The sequence below is a fragment of the Diabrotica undecimpunctata genome, chromosome 3 (genome assembly GCF_040954645.1).
Source record: "Diabrotica undecimpunctata isolate CICGRU chromosome 3, icDiaUnde3, whole genome shotgun sequence".
NCBI classification, from domain to species: Eukaryota; Metazoa; Arthropoda; class Insecta; order Coleoptera; family Chrysomelidae; genus Diabrotica; species Diabrotica undecimpunctata.
In genome coordinates, this window is record NC_092805.1 from 101,054,033 (window position 1) to 101,081,178 (window position 27,146).

At 34.0% G+C, this 27,146-nt stretch overlaps 1 protein-coding gene across 1 annotated transcript in view; it reads left to right on the top strand.

Annotated features, from left to right (window-relative positions):
• The window catches only part of nst (phosphoglucomutase 3-like protein nst), a 67,434-nt gene that overhangs the window by 1,600 nt on the left and 38,688 nt on the right, over window positions 1-27,146 (top strand). The window contains exon 3 of the mRNA XM_072526413.1: window positions 1,419-1,548. Within this exon, the coding sequence (XP_072382514.1) occupies window positions 1,419-1,548 (130 nt within the window). The remainder of the gene's footprint in view (window positions 1-1,418; window positions 1,549-27,146) is intronic.

The following is a 27,146-nucleotide window of genomic DNA, read 5'->3' on the forward strand; positions in this document are numbered from 1 at the left end:
GCCTTTCACAAAAAGATATGGTATAAAAATATTAAATAATATGAGAAGAACAAGAAGACATGCAAATTTATTTGTTCCATGCTATATGCTCCAAGACATTCCAGCACACTTCCATTGTGGAGTTTTAGAATTAAGTTTATATATTTAAGTACATAGTATCATCCATTAAGGGTTTATGACTCATTTCTTTTTTTTTTTAAGGTGTTTTTAAGTATTTGGTATTCCTTATGTTACAAGTCTTCTTTTGGGGTTTTCTTTGATGAAAATATCTAACAATGCAATCTGTTTGTTATTCCCTACTTCCATAATTGTAACTTAAACTTCTCCATGGACTTTGAGTAAAATACTGATCTTATAAAAGAAAAAGTAAATCATCCACGTAACTTGATAGAACATTAAGCTGTGAATGGTGCAGTAGCTGAAAAGATGTACCATTTTAGAGCTGAAAAGAACTTTAACTGCAGCTCGGAAATAAGTAATTTCAACAAAAACCAGTATAAAGGGAATACAATACAAGACTAATGAAGAATAAAGGACTAATGAATAGAATATCATTGACAGTTGGTGGAGATTTTTATTTTTGACTGAGTTAATAATAGTAGCTTCGAGAGTCTCCTAATGTGTTGTTAGAATAATAATATTTAAAAGAAATTTCACTACATTTAGAAAACACCTTGGAATATTATACTTTATATATAACCTCCTTTAAAGCACAAAGTGATTGTTATTACAATAAAAGAGAGTTTATACCACACAATGCTGGGTGACAGGCTTTTAGAGATATAATTGATTAGATTCATAAATATATTCAAACAGTGAATCTGTCATGTAAATGTTAATGTAATGTTCTGCAGAGAACAGAGTTCTTAAATGTATGAATCTTAGGGAACTTGAATAAGTCATTCTTCTTGAATTGTAGGATGTTCCCAAAAATCCGTTCACAACTTTATCAATGATCTTCCCATACATACACGCTAGACACACATGATATACAAATAAATGTTTTTTGAAGATTTAGACTCACGTCTATGTTTTTGATTTGGGTCAGTTAATCTGGCGGGTTTGAGTGGCAGCTGTTGTAGCGATGATTTGTTATGTGAAGAGTCACCTGCTCTCATAACACTTGGCCTCTCGCTTGTGTATGAAGTGAAACAACATAGTTTTTTTTGTTTCACATTTAATGTTTTCTATCAATACAAAAAGCACATGTTTTTATCAATACCTTTTTCCATAAATTTGAGATTATTGCGAACTTTTGTTAATGGTACATTATTTATTGTCCGCACTTATCTAATTTGTCAAGCCTTGGTTAAAACGAGTTCATTATAATATTATGTAGATAGTATTTTTGCTGAAATAAAAATTCTGATAAAAAGTTTTATCGAAATATTATGAAGCTAAAATATTTTCATTTTCAGCTGTAGTAGGTGTGATGATCACTGCTTCTCACAACCCCGAGGCAGATAATGGAGTAAAAATAGTCGACCCCCATGGTGAAATGCTAGAAGAAACATGGGAGACTTGGGCTACGAAGTTCGCAAATGTTGTGTAAGTGTCTCACGTTTACTATACTTAATTTAACATTGCTTGTGTGCCGGTATATTTTTTTAACTATTAGGTTTTTAATGTAATATACATATGTATTCATTTTAAAATATGACCCATTTCTTTTTTGGAATAGGGCTGGTTTCTTTTCATAGATTACATTCTCCTTTTAGTGCTGATTTCAGTACTGAAGATTGATATCACCATGAAAAACTTATGCTCTCTTCTTATTTCTTAAAAGCTGTATGGACATATAATATGCTCCATAATTTAATATATGTACTATCTAACCATGTTATTAAGAAACTGAGATCCTTCCGGATGTCATTCCTTATCTGCATGTTTGTCTGCTGTCTCTCTGTGTGATAACTCTTCAAACCATATAGTCTTGAAACTTACATACTCTCGGATACATACCTTTCCTCATGGTTCAAGGAAGAACCCTATTGAATTTGTGGTCAATCCATTTATCCATGGAATCATTTCAAGTCAATACATTTACCCAATACAATTTAAGAGAGATTGGGGTAAGAGGGTGGAGAAGACAGACACTCGATAGGGATGGTTGGAAGAATGTTTTGAGGCAGGCCAGGGCTCACGAAGGGCTCTAGCGCCAACTGATAATAACATTTATATAGACCCTCATGACCAATGATAACTTAACAATGGATGAAATAAAAAAGAAGGATATTACTAGCAAACAATTGTTACTTTGTATTAAGCAAATACCTAAAGAGCAAAAGCCTAAGCCAAAAATAAATTAACAATATATAAGACACTCATCTGATCAGTAAAGATATATGAGTCAGAAACATGACCCTTTCTAAAGCAAATGTTATCTCAAGAAGTTCATATAATATAATATCGCTTCTAGGCTCTTATAAGAAATATACAGCACAGACAGATGACTACACTATACTATATTATCTACACCTAAGAGAAAAAAAGGGTAGGCCAGTAGGTAGGAAGGGGAAAAGATGGTGTGGGTGTGAGGAAGATTTTAGCTGTAAATTGTCAACGATTGGGGATTGTCAACAGATTAAGGAAAACAGTCAACTGGTGCTGTAGGTGCTTTCTTTGAAAAGTTTTCAAAGTATTTACTTTTAAAAACATTTTACCATATAGTGAATTCTTTAGATGTGAAGGTATAAATACCTTAAAACTGTGAAACATTTTCTATTTCAGTTTTGTGATTGGATAGACTGTCCATAAAATATAATCTTTGAATGATTTGAACGATCTTTTTTGTGTACCTTAGGTCTGTGTTAATGGGTTTTGGATAGGTTTTAGTATCTGCTGTAGATATCTTACTTCAACAGGTATTTAAACCTTCCCGATGATTAAGGCTGCTTTGTTTGCTTCTGGTCCATTTTTGTCCCATGAGAAGTTAGGGAATGAGTGTTTACTCCCGGCAGAGCCGTGCCTACTGGGAGAAAGCTGATAAAACCTAAATGTCTTTGATACCCGTAATTGAGACGTCCTTAGCTTCCACTCGGTCGTGCTGACTTCGTAGAATTGTAGTAAACTAGAGACGTAGAAATCTTCAAAATGTGGTAGTAAGAATATTATGTCTAGACGACTTGAGTGGTATTTAGTGTAGTGGTGTTGTTTGTCGCATGTCGCGTAGCGACAAAAACGCGGTGTTCCCTAAAGTAATTGACTTATATGTGCACTTTTATGCATCAATGTCGGTGAGATGTGAACTCGTCGCGACAGACATTTTATAAGTACATTGAATTAAATTAGTGCTTTTATGCAACGCGTTTATTGTCATGGATGGTTCGATAGGAATTTATTTTGCTAGCTTGCAGACGTGTATCGATGTGTGAAGACGTGTGTTGTTGCCACGGAACACTTCGATGGTGTACTATGTATTGAGGAAATTGAAAATCGACCATCTTTGTGGGATTCATCATCAGATGATTATAAAAACCATTGCCTTAATTCTGCATGTAGTGTATTTACGTCTGAGGATTCTTGCATTATTTATTATGTGAACAATTATATATTTGTATACTAAGTATATAAAACACGGATCCATTTTTTATGAACACACACTTCCTTATGGCACGGTACGATGGTCACTGATCTATTTAAGAAATTTGATCTGAAAGCGACAAGCGACGAAAAACTCCGCCTAATGGCAATTCCTCCACTGATAAAAAAACTGTGAGTTGAGCATGTTGGTCGCTATTTTCTTTAAACCAGGGATTTGTAATTAGTAAAAACAAAAAGCACCACGTGCTATACGCTATAAGTGTAATGAAAACCCAAAACGTCTATGGATGTTAGGATGCAGCTGGATCTACAAATTGGTACCTTTGAACGGCACTCGTGTTTGCGGCGAGATTGCAGCGGGTTAAGAGTTTCAACATTATAAAAAAGGGAGAAAGATTTTAAAAAGAAACAGACAATTTGTTGGACGTCTCCTTGTTTTTGTGGAGAAAGTGAAGAAAACTATCTATATACGCAAAAAATAAAAAAAAAACTTGTAGGTATATTAAAAGATCGAGAAGTACTACTAGAATAAAAACTATTCCAAAATAATTAATATTTATAACTGCATAAAAAAATAAACAATTAAAAATCATAATTGCTATAAAAATTGTAAAGTAAAGATCAAAACTTCAAAAACTAAACTTTTTAAACAATTGGTGTCATCACAAGTATTTGAAAAATAGAACAAAAAACATTAATTATTGGTAAAAAAGGTATTGCATATTTCACTTTAGCACTAAATTGAGAAAGGTCTATCTTCTCTTCTTAAAGTGCCTATCCGTTCCGGATGTTGGCGATCATCACGGCTATCTTTACTTTGTTTATTGCAGCGCGGAACAGTTCAGTGGTAGTCGTGTTATACCACTTTCGTAAATTTTGAAGCCAGGAAATGCGTCTTCTTCCCGGTCCTCTTTTAGAATTTACTTTCCCTTGGAGAATCAGCTGGAGAAGGCCGTAACGTTCTTGATTTCTCATTAATCTTTATATAGACCTTTCTCTTAATGAGAAAGATTAAATGTGTTCAAAAATATAAACGAAAACATTTAAACCTTGTTTGCACAAAAAATAAGAATTAAGTTTACGTGGGTTTAGCACTGAACAAACAGGATAATTATGACACTAGTTGCTATTCACTATGCTAAGTTCATAAGTTCTATTCACTATCTTCTGGTTTTGTTGACAGACGATATAGAATTGTAAAAGTTATGTCTGACAGTTGTAAATGTTCACAATTGGTCCAAAAAAAAACTGAATGCACAAATAGTGGATGTGGGATCACACCAGTTTCTGTAAACTCAAAACGACAGCAGCCAAAACGAAGTGTGTCAGACTATAGCTACTCCAGCTCAAATGAATATGCTTATCAATTGTTCTAGGGTTTAAGAGGAGTGCTAATTAATAGCAGACTTGAGATGGCGTCTCCAGTGCGAGGACGATATTACGGATACCATCTCCAGGATGGTTCATCGGGGATGATCTCCCTTGGGGTGAAAGCTCTCTCAGTGCCTCCGCACTTGTTGGCTCTACGACGACTACCTGGTGAGTGCCCCTTCTCTCCACTTTCATCCAAAAAAACTGCGAGTAAGTTGTACATAATCGAAAGCATTTCCAAGAATTAGTGGACGTTTTTTGAAACAGAATTGAAGTTGAGTTGAAAACATATTCCAGCTTTAAGGGTGAAATGGACTTTAAGAGAAATTTGTTATATGAGAAACATTTCTCGCATAAAAAATGTGGCTTAAGTGCGCCATTGAATTACACGCTAACGATTTTTGTTTGTATATTTATCAGGATAAAAGTTTCTAAAAAAATTGAGTACACGGTAAAAATTTTATATAACCGGTAAACAAATGCTACAAAATTATAACTAGTATTTGCAAAAAATCTGGATCGGAAATATGGCCATTATTGAATACCTTTAGTAAATATAGTTCACAAAAACTTTTTTTTTCTAAACGTCAACCTATGTTCCTTTTATAAATAAGGGAACAATTGGGTTTATAAGTGGATGTTCATCGCTCTGGCGATGACAGATGATACAAATTACGTATCATCTGTTTTAAAAGAAAACTTACATGAAAGAGAGGTATTTTTTCAAAAATTCTCGTTTAAATAGTAATCATCTATTCACCGACACATATGTAGACAGTCTTTCAATAGAGATTTCCGAACTTTTACAGTTGGTAGCGGCCATATGGTTAAGGCTGCATCTGTTCGGGCAACGTTTCGCCCATTTTCCGGTCGCCATAATCGTCCTAGTTAGAAGAATACTCGCAGTGTCGTGAATCAATTTTTGAGTCCACTCGTTCAGTAAACAATCAACCAACACCCATAGCCATGCACAACAAGAAACGCAAGATGTGCCGAAAACATCGCCGCTCTCCGTGAGAGTGTAGAGGAGAATCCGAAGCAATCGATTTCATGTTGCTCACAAGAACATGTCCTTTCACTGACCACAACTTGGCGAATTTTGCATTGAGAATTGGGACGCACCCGTGCAAAATGTGGTTTTCTCATGTGGTTTTAACAACGACATGTGGTTTTAACAAGACGGCGCTACGTACCATAGAGCTCATGCCACATTGGACATTCTGCACGAGCGATTTGAAGGCATGGTCATTTCAAGGAGGTGATGTGAGCTGGCCACCGAGATCGTCCGATTTGACACTGTTAGACTCTTTATTATAGGGTTTTATTAAGTAGCAGGTCTATGCGAATTTGAACCATGCATAATGGCATATCCAGTGAAGGTTTAATTATAAATAAACAAAAAACGAATTGTTTAATGTTTAGAACAATCAGATAAAACGTAGAAAGTCCAAATAATCTTCTGTTAGTCGAGATAATGAGATTTTTATCTGTATAATAATATATACGTGTATAGGCGATATTAATGACAAATATGATGTTTTTATTAATTTCAAGAATGCATTGTGAAAAACTCGAACTCATGTTTAGTAACAAAAAATCATTTTTGTATTATTTTAATTACATTTTAAAATTTACAGATTAGTAAAACTAGTATTATCAGAAATTTTATGGTAAGATTAACAAAAGCGATTAGATTGTGTGAAGTTTTGTTGCTTGTGAGATATTTGTGATACAAAGATCGTTGAACTGAAAGCTACAGATCAGTATTACACGTTAAGCCCCATGAGGTGTAATGCGCGAATTATGAATGTTCTTGGGAAAAACACTTTTTTAAAAACTGAACTTCACAATTAAAACTTTTATTTCGACTTACAAAGATTTTAGTAACAACAATAATAATTTAAATCAGACTATATTTTAAATCAGACTTTTAATTAATCAGACTGAAAAATATTGATTTTAACATGGTGTTTTTATAATTTATTAATTGCTGATCTTGCTGTTCAATACGTCGCAATTTAGTCCAGAATGTTCAAGCGGTACCCCCGTGTTGGAATCCACGTGGTGGAACTTACTGGATGGTAGCGGTCATTGTACTGTAACTACTCCATCCCCTGAAGAAGTTTTGTGAGGGACGAACAGAACTGTTGAGTTGGCCTCTTCTGGAGTTTCGTCGCTAGAGTTGGGTTTTTTGTTGATTGTTTTATACCTGTAACATATATAGAGGCAGATTATTGTAATAAAGATATATAAAGGAGTCATCCAAAAATGGTTATGGCTATGGTTCCATAATTTCGGGTTAATTGTCTCTAGATGTTCCTCTTCCTTAGAGAGTTCATGCAGTTTGTCTAAGGGGATGTGATCTATCCTTAATGGTTTGAATTTAATCGCTGTTTGAATATCTATGGTCCTTATTTTGGGAAGCATTAGCGGTTGCTCTGGGATGGTTGTCCTTGAATTTATGTAACTCTGGATTGGGGTTTGAATTCGCATTTGGGCGGAAGATTGATGAGATAAGTTCCTTTTAGGCCCAAAATTTTTGTTGTAGAACATCGAGTTGTAATTTTGGTTGATTCGGGGAATATTCCTATATAGTGGGCGTCTGATAATCTTTGAATGATGACATCTCGAGTTTGGACGGGGGTGTATTGGCAAGAAGCTTCTTGGGTGCTCAACTGCAGGATTTGTTTGATACAGTCATCAGTTTTCGTTGCTTCTAGTATTGTTTCCTCTTGGCAAAGATATCTTGTGTCGATTCGGGCACATGGTTCTTCCAAATATTGAAAGGATTTTTCGTTTATGAGGAGATATGGTTCCGGAGGAATGATTGTAGTAGAATTTGCGGTAGGTATAGGAAATAAATGATAATAAGTAAAGGAATCAGGGTATAGGACAGGAAAATGAAGGATAAATATAATAGTACGGTTTGAATAATAGGCATCTACTTTGATGATGTCGTAGTACTTTAGGATGTCCTCTTCTTCGATGTACACAAGTTGGTCTGCCTTGTGGTGTTCTAGCATTTTATTGATGATCCATTTTATTTCGTCTTTCTTGATCACACTGTTATGGAGAGTGTTTACACGAGAAAAGGTAATGGCTTCTTCTAAGTCATTAAGTAACTGGAGTATAATTTGAAGGGTCAAATTTAATTGGTCCAGAACATTCCTTGCTTGCAAATAATGATTGAAGTCAAAAATGAATGTATTGAGATTCGTGCTGATATTATTTACTTCTTCTGCTATTATTTCTTGGTTATGTGTTAGTAATGTGATAGTTTCGTTGAACTCTTTTATAATCTTCTTGTTCAAGCTAATGTGACGATTAAGATGATTTATAAGATTTTCCTGATTCGTCTGTAAGGTTTCTATAGCATTGTTGTATTTTTCTGCGTCATCTTGATCTAGATTTCCAGAAATTGCTTTGATAATGCTTCCTATTCCATTAATTAACCCTCTTTCTGTTCTGCTATAGGGGTAAATTGTTGAGAATTTTTCTTGAGCTGATTTTAATTGATATCTAAGAGCTTGGTCGAAATTTTGTAAACTGCTAAAATACGGATGGCTAAGTCCATTTTGAATTGCTGTGGTCACTGCAACGTACTGGGTTTCAATTCTGTCTAATTCTTCCTTTATTGGTAGTAGTTTGAAAAGGTGTATAAAATCGTGTGTACTAGTATGAATCTTTGCTTGTCCCAGGTTGAGGGGAATTATTCCTGGGTTGTCTTTCAGGTCCTTGATCTTCACTTCCTCTCCCGTCGTCAGGGTGATCCTGTGGGAAAGGTTCAGAATTAGTTTTTGATTTAGGTTGGTGTTTTATGTTTTTCTTGTGAACTGTCACTTCGTTATTTCTTTTTATATGTTTTGCGGAATATCGCGGAAGTAATTTATTTCTGGTAACTGTTTTCCGTGTGTAGATTTTTGTACTTGGTTTATACGTAATAGGGTCTTGTCTCGATTTATTTCTATTTTCAATGACTTTATTTTTATTCTCTTGTATTTGCTGGTTTACTTCCTTGTATAATTCCTTTGTTATCTCTCTATGATTTTGGATATAATTGTTCAGTATTACTTTCTGTATGTCAACGTCAAAGGGATCTTTTGCGTCGATATGTCCGTTTAATATGTCGATGGGTCTTAACTTCGTTGCTGAATGTATGGAATTATTGTACCCAATTATAGCGTATAGCATTTGTTCTTTAATCGAGAGCTTTGCTTTGGTGTTCCTTAGGATTCGAAGATGTTCGATTAACGTAGAATGAAATCTCTCAATCATCCCGTTGGATTGCGGATTCTCTGGTGTTGTATAGTGGATTGAGATTTTATGAGAGTCTACAAATTCTTGTATTACTCCATTTTTAAATTCCGTACCATTATCGGCTACTATCATTGTTGGGAGTCCATGATGTGTTATAAAAATCAATAGGGCGTTGAGTACATTGATTGCATTTCCTCCATTTATTGGGTAGGCTTGCCCATACTTCGAAAATGCGTCTATTATGGTTAGAAACTTCTGTCCATCAGCCTGGAATAAATCAATGTGAACTATTTCCAGTGGTTTAGTGGGAGTTGGTGTAACCATAAATTTTGGTTTGGGAGGAAGTCTGTCGTATTTATTTTCTTGACATATATCGCAAAAGTTTATGATATCTTCTATGTCCTTCTTCATATTAGGCCAGTAATATCGTTTCCTTATTTGACTTTCGTGATTTGACCTTCGTGATAGTTTTTTATAATCTCTTTTTGTTGTTCTTCTAGGTTAACATCTTCCAATAAAAGATTGCACTTTACTAAGTCATATGCGTTGTGTTTAAAAGTTTTCCTGATAATTTCGCAAATTTCTGCAAAAATTGCTTCTTCTGCTTCAAATAAAATTGCATACTTCTTTTTCGGGTTGAGATGTTCCTTAAAAATTTTTATGGTATCAGCTTTTAACTGATCTTTCGACAGCTGGATATGATAACGTCTTTTATTCGGAAAGGTTTGTATAATTGCTGGAGGTCGTGGATTGTAGTTGACGATTTTGACGATAATTTGGTTATTGTAGAAGTTAAGTGGTTTTTCCGAAATAGGTATACCAAGAATTGGGTTTTCTACTGCTGTATGTATTGTTTCATTTCCGTCTTCGTCCATGTTTTGATCTTCGTTTTCAACAATATCTTCTGGGATGTTTGCTGGAATTAATTCTGTTGCTTTTTCTTCTACAATCTCGTCGATTATTCGATCTGCATCTGGATTATTAGTCGTTGACCATCCATCGTCTTCCATGTCTACTAAATCATCGAAGACTTTCTTAATTTGTGAATCGATGTCCTTAGTTTCCTTTGTGTGTATTTCGATTCAAGAGAGTGCGTCCGCATTTGTATTAGCTTTGCCTTTTTTGTAAATTACTTCGTAGTCAAATTCTTCTAATTTTAATCTCCAACGTACTAGTTTGGAGTTGGGTTCCTTTAGGGAGAATAGATATTGCAAAGGACGGTGGTCTGAAAGTATTTTAAATTTTCTTCCAAATAGGTAAGGTCGAAAATACTTAGTTGCCCACACCATTGCTAACATTTCCTTTTCTATTGTGGAGTACTTGGTTTCGGTTTCATTTAGTGTCCTGGAAGCAAAGGCAATTGGTTTATCACTGCCAACTGGTCCTTGAGAAAGTACTGCACCGATAGCGAAGTTACTGGCATCTGTTGTGAGGTTAAACGGTTTGGAAAAATCTGGATATTGCAATAACGGCTCATTCATTAATAATTTCCTGCATGTTTCAAAGCATTCTACGAATTCGGGTGTATGTTCGATCTTTGCATCTTTTTTCAGGCATCTTGTTAGAGGTTTCGTGATTTTTGCGAAGTCTCGAATAAACTTTCTGTAATATCCCAGTAGTCCAAGAAATCCTCTTATTTCTTTTGCTGTTTTCGGTATTGGGTATTTTTCTATTGCTTCAATTTTCGCTGGATTCGGTTTTATGCCTTCTTGTGTGACTACGTGTCCTAGAAAATTAACTTGTTTTTTTAAGAATTCGCATTTGTCGACTTGGATTTTTAGTCGGGCTTCTCTTAGTCGTTGAAATACTTTTGTGAGATTTACTATGTGTTCCTGTAGTGATGTTGAATACACTATTACGTCGTCCATATAGACGAGGCATATTTCTCCTTGAAGTCCCTTCAATACGTTGTCCATCATACGTTGGAACGTGGACGGAGCGTTCTTAAGTCCAAAAGGCATTCTTAAATATTCATAGTGTCCATTTTCCACATTAAATGCTGTTTTGGGAATGTCTTCTTCAGCCATCTCGATTTGGTGAAATCCGCTTGCTAAGTCGAGGGTCGTAAAATATTGACATCTTCCCAATTTGTCCAAAATATCGCTAATGTGAGGAATTCTGTATCGGTCGTCAATTGTCTTCTCGTTGACCTTTCTATAATCTACTACTATTCTCCACTTTATTTTACCGGATGAATCTGGTTTCTTTGCCACGACCCAAATAGGCGAGGACCATGGTGATTGACTTGGTCGAATGATCCCTTGCTCTAACATTGAAGAGATTTGTTTCTTTACTTCTTCCTTGTGCACATACGGATACCGGTATGATTTCGTATATACAGGCTCTTCATCCTTGGTTCTGATGTGGTGTTTAACTTCGTTAGTAAAGCTGAGAGGAGTGTCTGGTTGGTGAAATATATCGGAGAATTTTCGGCATAGGTGGCGAACTTGTTCCTCCTCTTCTTCGTTAAGATGTTCGGTTTTAATTAAGTCGTCGATATCTTGTCTGTAGTCTGGTCCGGAGGTTGTTTCCATGGAATATATATGGAAATCTTGAATGTCTATTTTCTTGCTTTCGAGTGGTTCCATAAGAGAAAGATGAATGGGGTCTGACGTGAAGTTGGCAATTTCGGTCCAGGCGAGGTGGTTCTCGGCGTTAGTAAGGGCTTCTCGTACTACGACGCCTTGTACTTTTTGGGTAGGAATAATGATGGTTCCTTTTTCTTCTTTGACAGGAATTTTCACTTGGCTAATAGAATTTGCTTCCAAATGAATGGAATAAAATTGTGTTTTATTTGTTTCGTAATATTTAATGGGGATTGTAGAATCTTTTGTAACTAGGAGCGATTTAGGGAAGTTTAATTGGGCTTCGAAGAGTTTTAGATTGTCGAGGCCAATAAGACCATCGAAAGTTTTGTGAAACTTAAAGAGGTAGAATTTCATTTTGCTGTCAGAATTAAATTCTGAAAATGAAGGAATTTCGGCACAATATTTTTGGGAGTAGTTTTGAAAAATTGATGTGACGACAAAGGGTTCGTGTTTTATGTAACTTGGAAAATATGAAGAAGCTATTTCTGGGTTAAGAAATGACTTTGTAGATCCTGTATCGATTAAAAGTCGTAAAGAAGGCTTAGAAATTTCGATGTAGGGTAGCTCCTTCTTGTCGGGAAATGAATGAAGTTCAATTACGTTCCGATTGCTTCTGGTGGGTCCTCTCGAAAATTTACGTTTTCTTCGTACTCGGTTGGTTGATTTTCATATGTATCTTGTAGAAAATTGTCGTAATCAGGTTCGTAGTAATCATTGTAGTTGGCATTCTCTTCTTGCTCATCTCCGTGGCATTGTATATTGTAAAGTTCTTCTACGGTGAATTTTGGCTGCGCCCGGTAATTTGGTGTAAAATTTTGACGGCCTCTGGTTGTGGTTTCTGATATTCCACTCATAGGTGTTGGTCTAGACTGCTTTGACTGTCCGGGTTTGGGTGCCCATACATTTGACTGGTTCTGGGTCCTGAATGCTGGAGGGTTTGAATTTTGTCTAAATTGATCGAAGTTTTGTTGCCGATGTGGTTGCTGAAATTGATTCTGCGGATAGAATTGTCTCATTGGTTGCTGCCATCGTGGAGGTGCAAAATTTGTCTGCTGGTACAATGGTTTCTGGATTTGTACAGGCATCTGCTGTCTCTGAGGTCGGCGTTCTTGATAATTTTCGCTTCTTCCTGATGTTGAAGGTTGATTTATTTGATTTTTTTGAAGATATCGAACATTATTTTCTTCCTGTACGTATTTTATTGCCGTGGCTAAACTTCCTGGTCTCATTGCTCTGATAACAGAGCCCATTGGTTCTCGTAGGCCTGCTAAGAATGTTGTAAGAGCTTGTTGACGGAAAAATTCTTGTTTGCTCCTTTTAATATCGGCATTTATCGTATGTAATTCTAGGTAGTTATTAATACAGCTTAAAAGTCCCATGATTTTTTCGTAAAAATGCATAATAGATTCTGTTGAGCCTTGTCTTAAATTTACTAGATCCCTTGTAAGCGAATTTTCGTCTCTCTGGTCTCCAAAATTTTGAATTAATGCGTTTTTTATTTCGTCCCAACTTTCGCATCCATATACAGATATAACTTCCTTGGCTCTACCTGTTAATTTACTGATAATACCATGAAGCAAAAATTTGTTTTGTATATTAGCTGCATTAAGTCTGTCATAATAATGGTTTAGAAGTATTGTAGAAACTTTAATAAATTCATGTAATTCATTTGGATTTCCGTCAAAATTTGGAAGAATGCATAAATTTTTAACGTCAAATTGTGGAACTGCCATATTTCAAAAATTTTCAATATAATATATAGTCAATGGTCAAATAGGTATAGTAATTTTCAATAATCAATATATAAATATATCAATCTTAATTTACTTATTTTCTATCTATTAATCTCTATGTTTATTAATATATAGTATTTATTAAGCTATTCAATTTGTCTAAATCTGACTCTAAAGTCAATCTAAGGACTTAGAGGAGATATTTTTAAATTACTTTAATCTTTGTGTTAATCTATTCAAATCTTTGTTTTATTTATCTTCTAATTTAGCTCTGATTCAATCTAAGGACTCAGAGGAGTCTGATTTATTAAAAATTCTTTCAAAATCTAATCTTCTTAATTCTAAGTAATAATAAAATCGCTTACAGGATAAAGACGATGCCGATGTGCATTCCTTTGCTCCTGAAGGCTTCTTCTAAATTCTAATTCTCTAATTCCCTCAGGTGAACTCTGCAGACGGTTTCCCTGGGGCTGGTTCTTGGAACAGTGGACAAACACTTAAAAGTGACGAGGATCTATAAAGACTCTTCCACTTCCGTACTGACTCTGCGCCAATTATGAATGTTCTTGGGAAAAACACTTTTTTAAAAACTGAACTTCACAATTAAAACTTTTATTTCGACTTACAAAGATTTTAGTAACAACAATATTAATTTAAATCAGACTATATTTTAAATCAGACTTTTAATTAATCAGACTGAAAAATATTGATTTTAACATGGTGTTTTTATAATTTATTAATTGCTGATCTTGCTGTTCAATACGTCGCAATTTAGTCCAGAATGTTCAAGTGGTAGCCCCGTGTTGGAATCCACGTGGTGGAACTTACTGGATGGTAGCGGTCATTGTACTGTAACTCGCGTGTCACACCTAATCTTGTTTTTGGGATACGTGGTGCATATTATTATGTCCCAACACAAGCAGTTTTATTTTGAATTGTAACACTCAGTAACTCCCTCAGTCCCCGTTTCTCGAGCAGGGAAATAGTATGTTCCCTTTAGGTGTAATCTCATAACATAGACCTTGTTTCATCTAATTTAAAGGTTTTCTAACCTAGTTCAACTACTAGCTAATTTTAACTACTTTTAAAATGTTTCACTGATAATGGTGCGACTGAACTGAAAACGTTTTGGTCCTTTTGAATAAATTTTAATTATTTTTAATAAAATAATATACCATCATACACCAGAAGTTTTTACTTCTTTGTAAGTTTTTTTGAATAATATAAGTTTGGGCGGTGGGATCAGATTTTTGGATCCTATGGTGGGGTTTCACGCATTAAAAATATAGTAATATGTAATTTGTAAATAACAATTTTGTAAAAAGTACTTGTCATTAAAGTCACCCATAACAACTCCCAATCCAAAGTTCCTAACATGGATCACTCCATTCTTCTCTGTGCGATTCTTAGTTTGGTAGCCGAGGCTTTTGTCAAAGTAAGTGTTTCTGCTTCGTATGTCAACACCGAGAGGATGCATTTATCAAATAATTTTCTCTTCAGGCATGTGAGCAGCTCACTTTTAAAAGTTTCTTTCAGTTTTCCATATGCTACCCATCCAAGAACGATTCTTCTCTTTAGTTCATGGGTCTAATTATCCCCGCTAAGCATATTTTCATGTCCTAGGTATTTATATTTATCTACGAGTTCTACTTCTTGCCCACAAATACTGATGTTCTGGTTGGGTACCAAATTTGTTATTATTTTTGTTTTCGAGATGTTTATTATTTAAACCTATATTTTCTGTAGCCTCAACGAGTTCCTGTACCATCTCTCTTGCCATTCCTAAGTCCTCAGCTATTATGACTATATCATCGGCGAAACGTAAGTTATTTAGATAGTTTCCATCTATTTTTATTCCCTTTGTCAGCCAATCCAAATTCTTAAAAGCATGTTCCAGCACAGTATTAAAAAGTTTAGGTGACATAGTAGTGGCTGAGGAGGTTATATATATATATATATATATATATATATATATATATATATATATATATATATATATATGACTGAGGAGGCTAATCGGTCTGTAATTCTCTAAATTTGCTTTGTCTCCTGCTTTATGCAATAGAATCATAGCAGCGTTGTTACAGTCTGTTGGAATATTGGCGTTGTGAAGGCAAATATTGAAAAATAGATGCCTAATATAGTAATGTTGTGGCATCACAAGTCTATTTCCATGCTAATAATCCGTTTATTAACGGGTTGTCATGGTCTTGCATTTTTTTCCTTGCTAATACCGCTATAAAAGTGTAGATAACTACCTTTTATCTAATTTCCATTCCCCTTCTTTTTCTCGTACTTAAGACTCCAATATCTAACCCATAGTCGTAATGAGTCTTAAATAGCGTACATACATTCCTACATCCTAAAATCATTTTCCTTATTCGTATATATTCGTATATTTTATTAAACTATAAAAAAGATAATAAGACACGTAAGATTATAAAATTACCTATTACTTTTCTTATATATTTTTCAATTAAGAATTGATACAATTTGTCGTTTATTTTCCAGAAATGCTAAAGTGTTTGCAGCTTATTATAATAGTATTGATGTTTACATTTTTTTGGTTTTTTTCTGTTGACATTTTACATTTTACATTATAAGTATATTTTTATATCAATGTTTGAAAATTTGCCGCCCTTGGATATTTGCCGCCCTAGGTTTACTCTAAAAGACTCTACTACTAAGAAACTGTTTTGAATATGAAAAATATATTATCCGGCAATATCGAAAAATCCGGAAAAATATGTTCTAAAATGATACAAATGTAAATTTTGTTCCAACGGTAAAATAGGCAACTTATCTTGTATAAGAAATACCAGCGAAGAAATACTTCTTGTTTTACTTATTTTGTTAAAAAGCGGGAAGATAAAAAATGATTCAAGACAGATACTATTGATAGAATTGAATCGTTTAACATAATTGACCTTTTGATCCATCCTTAATTTGTTTTCGATGCCAAATGTAAACTTACTCTATATATCAGCCAACTGCTATTAAATAATTACGTATCAAATACATTTAAGTAATTGTTCGCTAGTTGGACAACAATAAATAAAATAAATGCTTTTAATAGGCGAAAAGTTGTAAATATTTTATAGTAGGTTTTTGTTAAACAGTAAATTTGTTCAGTAAAGAGAATCCGAAAATTTGGATCCGACGTTTTTATGGTGTTTGTTGCAATAAATATAAGTAAAATAAGTAAAAACACTTCTCAAACTCGATCTTTGGGATATCCTTTAGTTCTATCAGCGATGCGCTTTTAATGTCATCTATGCTTGTGAAAACGACGGCCGTTTAAAGTTTTCTTTATTTTTGGAAATAGGAAAAAGTCCCACGGAGCCATGTCTGACGAATATGGAGGCTGGGGCATCATTACAGTATTGTTTTTGGCCAAAAATTCACGAACAAGCAATGAACTGTGAGCTGGTGCGCTGGTGCATTATCGTGATGCAAAAACCATGAGTTGTTTTTCCACAAATACGGTCTTTTTTTTATTGCTTCACACAAACGGCGTTGAACTTGTAGGTAGTACTTTTTATTGACCATTTGACCTTGTGGTAAAAATTTATGGTGCACTATGCCATTAAAATTAAAGAACACAGTGAGCATAACCGTCACGTTCGACCGCACTTGTCAAGCCTTTTTTGGTCTTGGCGAACCAGAATATCTCCACTGGGACTATTGAACCTTAGTTTCGACGCCATGTCTATAAACCCATGTTTCGTCACCTGTTAAGTATAACGTTTTTGAGTAAATCTGGATCGTCGTTTACGTTATTTAGTCACACCTGAACAACTTCCATTTGCCGCTGTTTTTGTTCAGAATTCATCAATTATGGATCAAATTTTGTTGACATTAGTTTCATATCCAAAACGTTTGAAAAAATGTCATAGACCCAATTGATATGCCACCTTAATCAGCGACTTCTCTGATTGTGATTCGGCGGTCGTTCATAACCACTTCTGTCACTTTTTTTACGTTTCCATCGGTTCTTGATGTGCTGGGGCGTTCGTCATCCTAAAAGGCTTTTACGGCCATCTTGGAAACGCTTATACCACTCGTAAACACTTGTTTTTTTGTAGCATCTTTACCATAGGCCTTTGTTAACATTTCACACACTTTATTACATTTCATTTCATTTTTACGCAAAACTTAATACTAATTCTTTGGTCCATTTTTTTAAACAAATGGAAATCGCCAAGCTCATAAAATCCGTCGAACCTAAGCGGCTGCCACAGACAAGGTAAACAATGAATATAGCTGCAAAATTTTTGACGATTGAACTCTCCAAACCCGCGAAATTTAAAAATTCCGGGTATTTTTTGAACACATCTTATAACTTCTTTTGTCGCTTCTACTGATCTGTATCCAGTGATGTCCGTTTTGTTTCACCATTCTTAGAATCGTCACTCAATGTCTTTTGAGGTGTTTTTTTTTTCTCACTACTTGTATTCTTGTCATCGCCAATATATAGGGTTGGCCACTCAAAAGAGTCCACCCTGATATTGGACAATATTCATTGCATTTTGTGAAAATGTTGAAGCAGGTGAACTTTTATTCCAAACCCTTAATTTTAAATAAGGAATAGACCATGTGTTGCACATCATTAGACAGGCATTTCTCTGGAGAATTCAGACATCCATGATTTTTTTTCATATGTTCAACCTTGTTCTTGTGAAAAAGTATCAATTTATGATTTTCAAGTGTTACACCTCTTAAAAACCAAACCTAACGCATATGTTTTGCTAATTTTAACGACAAATTTTACGCGTCACGTCAAAAACTACATTAAAACGAAATGTGCAACATTAATAGAAAAACTTATTAAATACAAAGTAAATAAAATGAACTAAATTTTAAATTATTAAATTAAATGTTCAAAATGATATACACCAACATCCATACAATTACATACAGGGTGTTTCAAAAAAAGGTAACCCTGTCTCTAGGGTAGGTAAAAAACTGAAAAATAATTGGGGTTTGCTTAGTAAAAAAATTTTGTAACGCCATCCGTTTTCAAGATACAGGGCGTTGAAGAAAAAAAAATTTTACGCATTTTTTACGATTTTGCCGAAACTACTGGCAACATTGTAATGAAATTTTGTACGAATATGTTTTGGAAGCTGATACCTCCCATGAATTTGTTTTTATATCTGATTCGCATAGAGGGCGCTAGTTACACGGATCGTACTAAGTATTAGTCAATTTAACTTTTTTAAGAGTATAATTATTAATCAAAGTTTCAAGTAAACTTAAACATCATTCAATTTTACACGAAGAAGGTACTCTTGGTAAAACTCGATACTGTGTACCGTTTTCGGAATATTTTGATTTGACTTCTACGTCTACGATTGAAAAGGCACAGAAATTCCGAAAAAATGATCAGAGATCCGGTTGAAGAAGAAAGCCAATTGGGAGAACTGGGAATTTATATGTGGCCCAACAAAAAAAAGATAATCAAAAACACAATGTTGTTGCATATAAACCATATGTATTATTAGCCAAAACATATGTTTAATTGGACATATTAATTTAGATCTTACAAATAGAAATGGCCATTACTTAAAAAAAAACAATAGTGATCAAAACATGCAAAAAACGGGATGTACCCCTTCAAAAAACACAAAAACTCACTGCACTGGGTACATGTGGAAGAAAAATAAAAATAATGAGATATTTTTTCTTTTTCGTATTGACCACGGAAGTATTCAGCTTAATAATTATCTGCTGAAGCAGTATAAAAAAGGTAAAAACTTACTGTGGATTTCTTTCTTTTACTATACTTGCTTTCACTGTAGACTTGTGGGTTCTTTTAATAGAAGAAGTACTGTCTCCCAATATTAACTAAACCATGGTCAGCAATAAAAACCAAAAAAACTTTCCATCCTATCTCTGGCGAGTGAACAAAGACAGTAATGTTTAGTTAAATTTTAATGGAGTGAACTGAAAATTGTTGATACTAGGGGACAAAGCCACAAGTATCTGGCCAAAGAAGCCAGATCACCGGCTTGTTAAAATGCTGGACCGGTAATGAATAATATTTTCACACATCATCGCAATTTCAGTCGCAAAAGTTCCCCAACGGGCTAAGAGTGTCCAGCGGGCGCTTTTCACACCGATCTTAATCCAAAGCCTCGATAAACGCAATAAAAACAAACATTAAATGTTTATTCTATTTCAAGAGACACTATTTTTCTTTGGAGATGTTAAGATGTTTATTCGAATGTTTGTGATAAACTAACGTTCGAATATGTAAGTGGAAGACGCCGAATTAAAACCTGATATAGGATCGCGTAAAAGTTACTGATTTCTAAATCAAATCGAATTAAAAAAAAATAAATATTTTTGAATCATTATAACATATTCTCATATTGCAGATTATTTCGTACTGCCGTAGGAGGACGAAATTGTTTAGTTTCCTGATATAACTCATGAATCTTACATATTTCTCACCACCCCTGCTAATACCTTAAAGATAATATATTCAGAAATTTATCGAACAAGTTGATTTCTATTTCTGATGAAGTAGATTTGTATTTTAACAGGGGTTGACCGATAGCTTGAATCAAAGAGAATTTCATTCCCTATTATATGTTTTAACAAGAATAGAAATTTTCTATTATTTTATGAGATAGGTTAATATTCAAATTCTAAATTTACAACGAATATTCAAATTCTAAATTTACAACGTTAGATTGATAAGAAAATTAAATTTTAGAGGACAAAAATAAAAGCGCAGCGTAAATTTTAGAAGTTTTAGTGCATCGAAAAACATTTTTGAATTTCCTAATTATAGAAAATATTTTATAATGTAATGAAAACTATTGATTAAATAGAATGATAATAAATTTAGAAAAACGCATAGAATATGTAATATTAACAAAACAAAATGTGAAAGTTTACCACTGAGTTACATCCCCTTTATTTTTAATGACATGCACAATTCTTCGAGACATAGTTTGTACCAAGTTCTGACAATATTCTAATGTAAACGAATTCCATATTTCTTGCAATTTTTCCTTCAATTCGTTGACGGATATGGCAGAATGTTTCAATGTCTCAAAGCTTTTTTTATTTCGCGCCACAAAGTCTCTATCGGGGACAAATCGGTACTGTTAGAAACCCATTCCAGAATTGGTATGCCATGGTCTTCAAACCATTTTAAACTCTTTTTGGAGGTATGAAAACTGCGCCGTACTGTTGGAAGACAAAATCTTCCGCTCATGTTAAACGGTGTTTCATAGTCGGTAAAAGAGATTCTTCTAAAATATTCAAATATTTGTCCGTGTTTACAATCCCATCGATAAAATGTACTTTCCCAAACCTTTAGACGACATGCTGCCCAAGATCATGACAGATGCAGGAAATTTGACTTTTCTCTTCAGGCAGTCGGGATGGAAAGCTTCAGTTTTCCTGCGAGTCCTACTGTTTACAACACACACTTCAAATCTGGACTTATCACTCCATTATATTGAATCCCATTGTGACTGAGTCCAATCTTTATGCTCTATTGATCTTAGTCTATTTTTCTTTTGTTGTAATGTTAAAAGTGGCTTTTCCTAAGTCTAAAATAAAATGAAATTTATTAAAAACAATTCGTACTAATTTTTTCAACTATAAAATTTACTTTGTAAGTACCAAATCCTAATTTGTGGGCCTCTCGGTAAAATGTTGATCTAAAAACGTGTCTTCCAATATCGTCACTCCATGAAACGCTTAACTCCATATAATTTGTTCGTCGATTTTTCACTATAATGCGTCTTAATGCCTTTCGATCTGCTTCGGTTATTTTATTTTTTCGTACATTTATAGGTATTGTGACGACCGAACCTGTTGTTTTGTATCTTATGACTATATTTATTACACTATAGCGTGACAGTTGCAACATATTCGCGATTTTCGAATTTGATTTTCTAGAATTAAAAAATCTAATAATGATTGAACAAATTTTATCATCGATAACTTTACCTCGACCCATTGTATAATCCACAAATGGCAAAAAGCTTTACAATAAAACAAAATACATTTAACATTAAGTGACAATATTATTGTTTGGTGCCATTTTTCCATAGCTACCTCTGGGTTTAACTATGAAAAAATCAACTTATGCTGACATAAATGAATGCATAGCCAGGGTTTAGTGATTTTTTTTTATTGAAAATAAAAAAAAACCATAAGGGTAATATTTTTAATAAATATTAATAAAAATTCCATATTAATTAATATGGGAACTTATAAGAACATGCAGATATAATTTGTTTATGGTAATCGACTTAACAGCGTAGGCGCAAAATTTCGGGTCAATGCTTTTTAAATGCATTCATTTTTTTCGAATCCTGAGAAAACTAATAAGTATTTTTGAAAAATTTAAACTCAGAATGAAATATTACATTATTATCGAGGGCCGAAAGGCCTTAGAATAAACAAAAAGCTTTTTTGAGTGAGATATTTGAAGTTAAAAATCACACTAAATTTTCTCTTCTTTTTCACCCCTGTGACTTATTAAAATAAACATTATAGAAGTTTTCAGATACTTTTGGCCCTCGGCAATAGTGTAATCTTTCATTCTGCATTTAAATTTTGCAGAAATACTTATTAGTTTTCTCAGGATTCGAAAAAAATATTGGCCCGAAATTTTGCACCTACGCTCTTAAACTTTTTAAAAATTTTTATCGTATCACTGCATAGTCATTTAATCAAAAGCTTTTATTGTGCATTATTTATATTGTACTTCCTAAAGTTTTACTCTTACCTCTTGAACAGATGGATAATGGTTCCAAAGCTTCTCCATTCTTATTTAAGACTCAAAACAGCCGTAATATTTGCAAATTGCAGAGATCTTAAACTTGGGACTGCAAAATTCGGCGAACACTAACAAATGCATGAGAAAAATTACTGGAATTACTAATTGCTCGCACTGAGCTAGTGGATGCTCGTAAACATGAGGCCAAGTTACATTTGCACACCAGTTCTGAGGTTTTACAACTAGTGGAACATCAGGAATAAATGATAATACATTGTTGAAAACAGAGTAAAGAGGAATCTTTAGAATACTATGTAGTTATTGTATTCGAACGAATAAGTTGATACAAACGGTAGTTGAACGAATGGAACACAAAATTTAGAATACTATGAAATAAACGTCTGCTCTTTTAGATAAGATCTTTTGATTAACAAAAAGTGTATGGTTATATACTAGTTTTATTAACACATAAGGAAAACAATAATATACGGAACTATAATATTATTTATAATATAAAAAATTACTTCAATTAATTATTAGAAATTGGAAAAATTTAACGCACACTAAGTACGATGTCTTTTGTTTTAAATTGTAAATAAAACGTACTTAATAAATTATCCATTAATCAAATTAAGTACGCTTTTGAACTATGCCCTTATTCATTAAAATAGTAAAGCAAACCGGAATAGCTGTCTATCCCGAATTTTTATTACTCGACACAGTGTCAGTGTGGTTCATTTCAATACCAAGTCAACAAACTTTGATAATCGTTTTTTGTGAACTCGAAAATCTAAAATAGGTCTATGTGTTTTTATAGGAACGTTTATAGTACGAGGGATAATTATATAAGTCTTAAATAGACCCATTAAAATTTTTATTAAAGTAATTGTTGTTGTTAAACTTTATATTGAATTTAGGAAATTAGGAAAGGGTAAAAAATAATTTTAAACTGTTAACTAGTAGAGACCGACCGAATGTGATTTTTTTGGCCGAAGCCGAAGCCGATGCCGAAGTTCGGTCTGTAGGATACCTTCGGCCGAAGCCGAAGCCGAAAGTGACTAAAAATATACCTGTTACGTATATTATGTTAATAATTTAAATAATGTGCATTATATTTTCATTACCTGATATGTGATAAACAAAAATATAAAATTATGAGATAAAAAAGTCAAACATTTATACATTATTTGGTAATAGAAGCGATAATAAAAATAAATAACATTAAAAAACATTAAAGTCGAAACATTCATAGTCGATGGTCGATGTTTTGCCATTTAGGTATCTAGTCAAAACACCAGTAATCGTGAGTTTTAACAAATACAATAAAATTATTATTAGAATTTTACTACGTGAGAAATATTCAAATGATGATCTTTGAGACATCTTGGCCTATTGTTAAAATTTATTCCTACCTACTAGGTACCTGACCTGAAAGTTTGTAAAACGTTTTAGTTAAGGGTATAAAATAGGGTGTAAATACTATTCAAATTATCAAAGACTCGCCGAAGCATATTCTTCAGAGATTATTTCATTTCTATCGTATAGTATACTGACAGAGCATTTTATTATTCCACCTTCGGCGAAACCTTCGGCTTTGTTTTGGCCGAAGCCGAATTTTGGCCGAAGGTGGCCGAAGCCGATGCCGATTAATCGGTCGGTCTCTATTAACTAGAAATTGCAAATTTAAAAATACCTATGTTGAGAAATATGTTTCTGTGAACGAAAAAAAAAAAAAAGAATCAATGCAGTGTGAAAGAAAAACATGCAATTTAGGAGTCTTCATCGTTGACTGAGGACACCAAACACGACTTTTATTTTTCCGGTTTCCTACGCTGTGATAGGATTTCTTTTTTTAGTGACATTGTCAAAAATATGACATCATCGACATTTTTCTTAAATGACATTGTATTGCATATGATAAACCATTTAAAAGTTTTTATTTTTAAGTATGTTCCTAGAATTGAATAAAATTTTGACGTGGTCTTTCAACATGGCCAAAATTGTCATAAATCAGTTCCCAATAAAAGAATCGTTTTCAAGAAACAAAAAAAAAACAAACACTATAGTTTTATTATCAATGAAGCTAAAACAATTCCAATTCAAAGCTGCTGAACTCTTTTGGATTATATATTGCTGTTTTTGTATAATTCTTGTACAAAACTTAGATAAGAAAATATCGATATTTATAATTTTTTTGCTTTAAATAGTCCGATATAAAGATCGTTGTAGTCTTCTGTCATAAAAGCTGTTATGTATAACCAGTTAAAAGGCAAAATATGTCAAATGTATTTTTGACAGAAAACGACAACATCGAAGAAATCTGGTCAAGGAATCCTTGGGGAGGGAAAGCTGACAAATACCAACTTATCAATACATAAATTTCGAAGAATACCCTTTGATTTGGGAACCAAAAACGATATTTGAAATACATTTTAAGATATAAACATACGGCCTTTAGCTAATTGACTAGTCCGAAGTTAAACTCTTCCACACACATGCACAAATCGCGCAGCCTACCACGCAGGCCACCATGCAGGCAGGCAAGCGTGCAGGTAATAACAGGTGGAAACTATAAATGCTGAGCCTTGTAGAACATGAAATCACACCACCTGATTGATGCCTAACTCAGCTTCAAGCAGCACGTGGAGCATGCCAGTGCTAATGCGTCGACAGTGGGGGCAGCCTTATACGGCTAATGCCAAAACAAAGCAGCAGGGTCAGTATCGTGTCAGTAGTCACGTAAGTGTTAATATAGGGAATATCCCTTTGTACTGATACCCTCGAAACTCAGAAATCACGGAGGAAGGTCACATCAGTATAGCGTCTCAAGAATTGCCAGTTCATTCCGTAAAGTATCTAAGGACGCAGTGTACGTCATCTCCGGGATGCTACCTATTGGAGTGCTAGCTGAAGAAAGACAGACCCTTTATCGACGAATAGGGTCAATTACAACTACATTGTGGTTTGATTATCTCAGAACAAGAGAACGGCAAAACAGCATGCGTCTATGGCAAATGCAGTGGGATTCTGTAGCAACGGGCAAGTGTACGCATTGTTTTATTACACAGGTTCATGTTTGGCTGAACCGGATACATGTCGAGGTCAACTATTATCTGATGCAGATGCTCTCAGCACATGGCTGTTTTCGAGCATATCAAAGATGATGAGTCATCAGAGAGTCCGTCCTGTCCCAGAGTCAGTGAAGACTGCAAACATTAAACACGAGTTCTTCATGTGTCCTCGTTTCAATTTACTACGCAATATTTTAGAAACTGTTCTCAAACAGAAAATTCGACCAGAGACCTTAGTAGGAGAAATGATTTCGTCGAAGCAGCTTGGGACGCAATCAGTACATTTGCGAAGAAAGTCCTCCGGGATCTTCGTCTCATTGAAAGGAGGATAGCTGGAAATAAAGACTTAGAAGGAGAGAAGCAATGACTTCGACAACCTGAAGGAAGAGCAATAACTAGATCCTCCCCCGTTGAGGCCTACGGCGGTTGCGCGCAGGAGACAAAGGCAAAAGAAGGAGGACGTCTTTAGTCTGTATACCTGGTAGAACATCTAGTCCTGATAATACGTAAAAGTATTTTTCTACATTTACAAAAGAAAAAAAATACATACACACCCACATACAAAAATTTTAGCAATTGACAAACGTGACGACTCAGTGACATGCATCAATTAGGTAAAAATTAATAAAATATAGTAAAATTATACCAAAATTTGGAAGTATAGTAAAATAAGAAAACTACTCACAAGAAATGTTATGATGTTAAATATATAGAAGGACATGCATAAGTCTATGTAGAATTGAAGAAGTTAAGCTAGGGAATAATATTACGTATTACTTCAAATATTCTCACAATTGCATTGCATTCATTAGCATTGGCAATTTTATAATATAACTATATTAAAATTAGAAATGTGAGAAGGTTTGATTTCAATATCGATCAAATTTTCTCATGTGTAACTTATACGGAATCACTCAGTTTTTATTACCCAGGGTTGGTTTAAATTTCTTTTTACATTTATAATTTAAAACAATTACTTATAGACAGAATATAAAATCGCCGATATGATAACAATGGAAATACTTAGTGCTTTTTGTCTACCTAATACTATTACGTAAATGATGAGTTTTATAGAGCATGTTTGAGTCATAGAGCAAGCAATAATTTCATAACACTGGAACAGTTTTACGGCTAGTTCAAAATGTTGATGAAAGTAACTCATGCAAGTAATTTAATCGTATAAACTCTAACACGAAAGTATTCTCACCAAAACGCTTAAGCTGAACTAACGTGTGATTTTGTTACGTTTTCATCAAATAATTTTGTCAACAATTATTAATTATTGCTGACAGACGGGATTTATCCAATACTCCTGCAAAGTAAGTTAACTAAACCGTGAGTCCAAGCTTAGAATCCACAAAACAGTAATTAGACCAGTGGTAACATATGAATGTGAAAGTGGACCCTTTCAACTACTAATAAAAATCAATTAAGAATATTTGAGAGCAAAATATTGAGAAAGATATTTGGACCAACCCATTGTAGCGATGGTTCGTGGAGAATAAAAATGCACTATGAGCTGGATGAATTAATGCAGAGCGCAGATATCGTTAGATTTGTAAAGTCACAAAGACTAAACTGGCTTGACCATTTAGAAAGAATGCCAGATATAATCGAGTTGTAAAAGTAATCCAGAGATGCAAACCACAAGGAAATAGGACAAGATGAAGGCCCCTTAAAAGTTAAATAGACGATGTAGAGGAAGATCTTAAAACCATGAACATGAACAACAAAATAAACAACTTCGTTCTTTGCGATCAAAAAAAGTGAGGTTTTAGTTGCAGTAAGTAAACTGTTAATTGGTTTCCTCAAATAATATCGATTTTTCTGGTTTTGA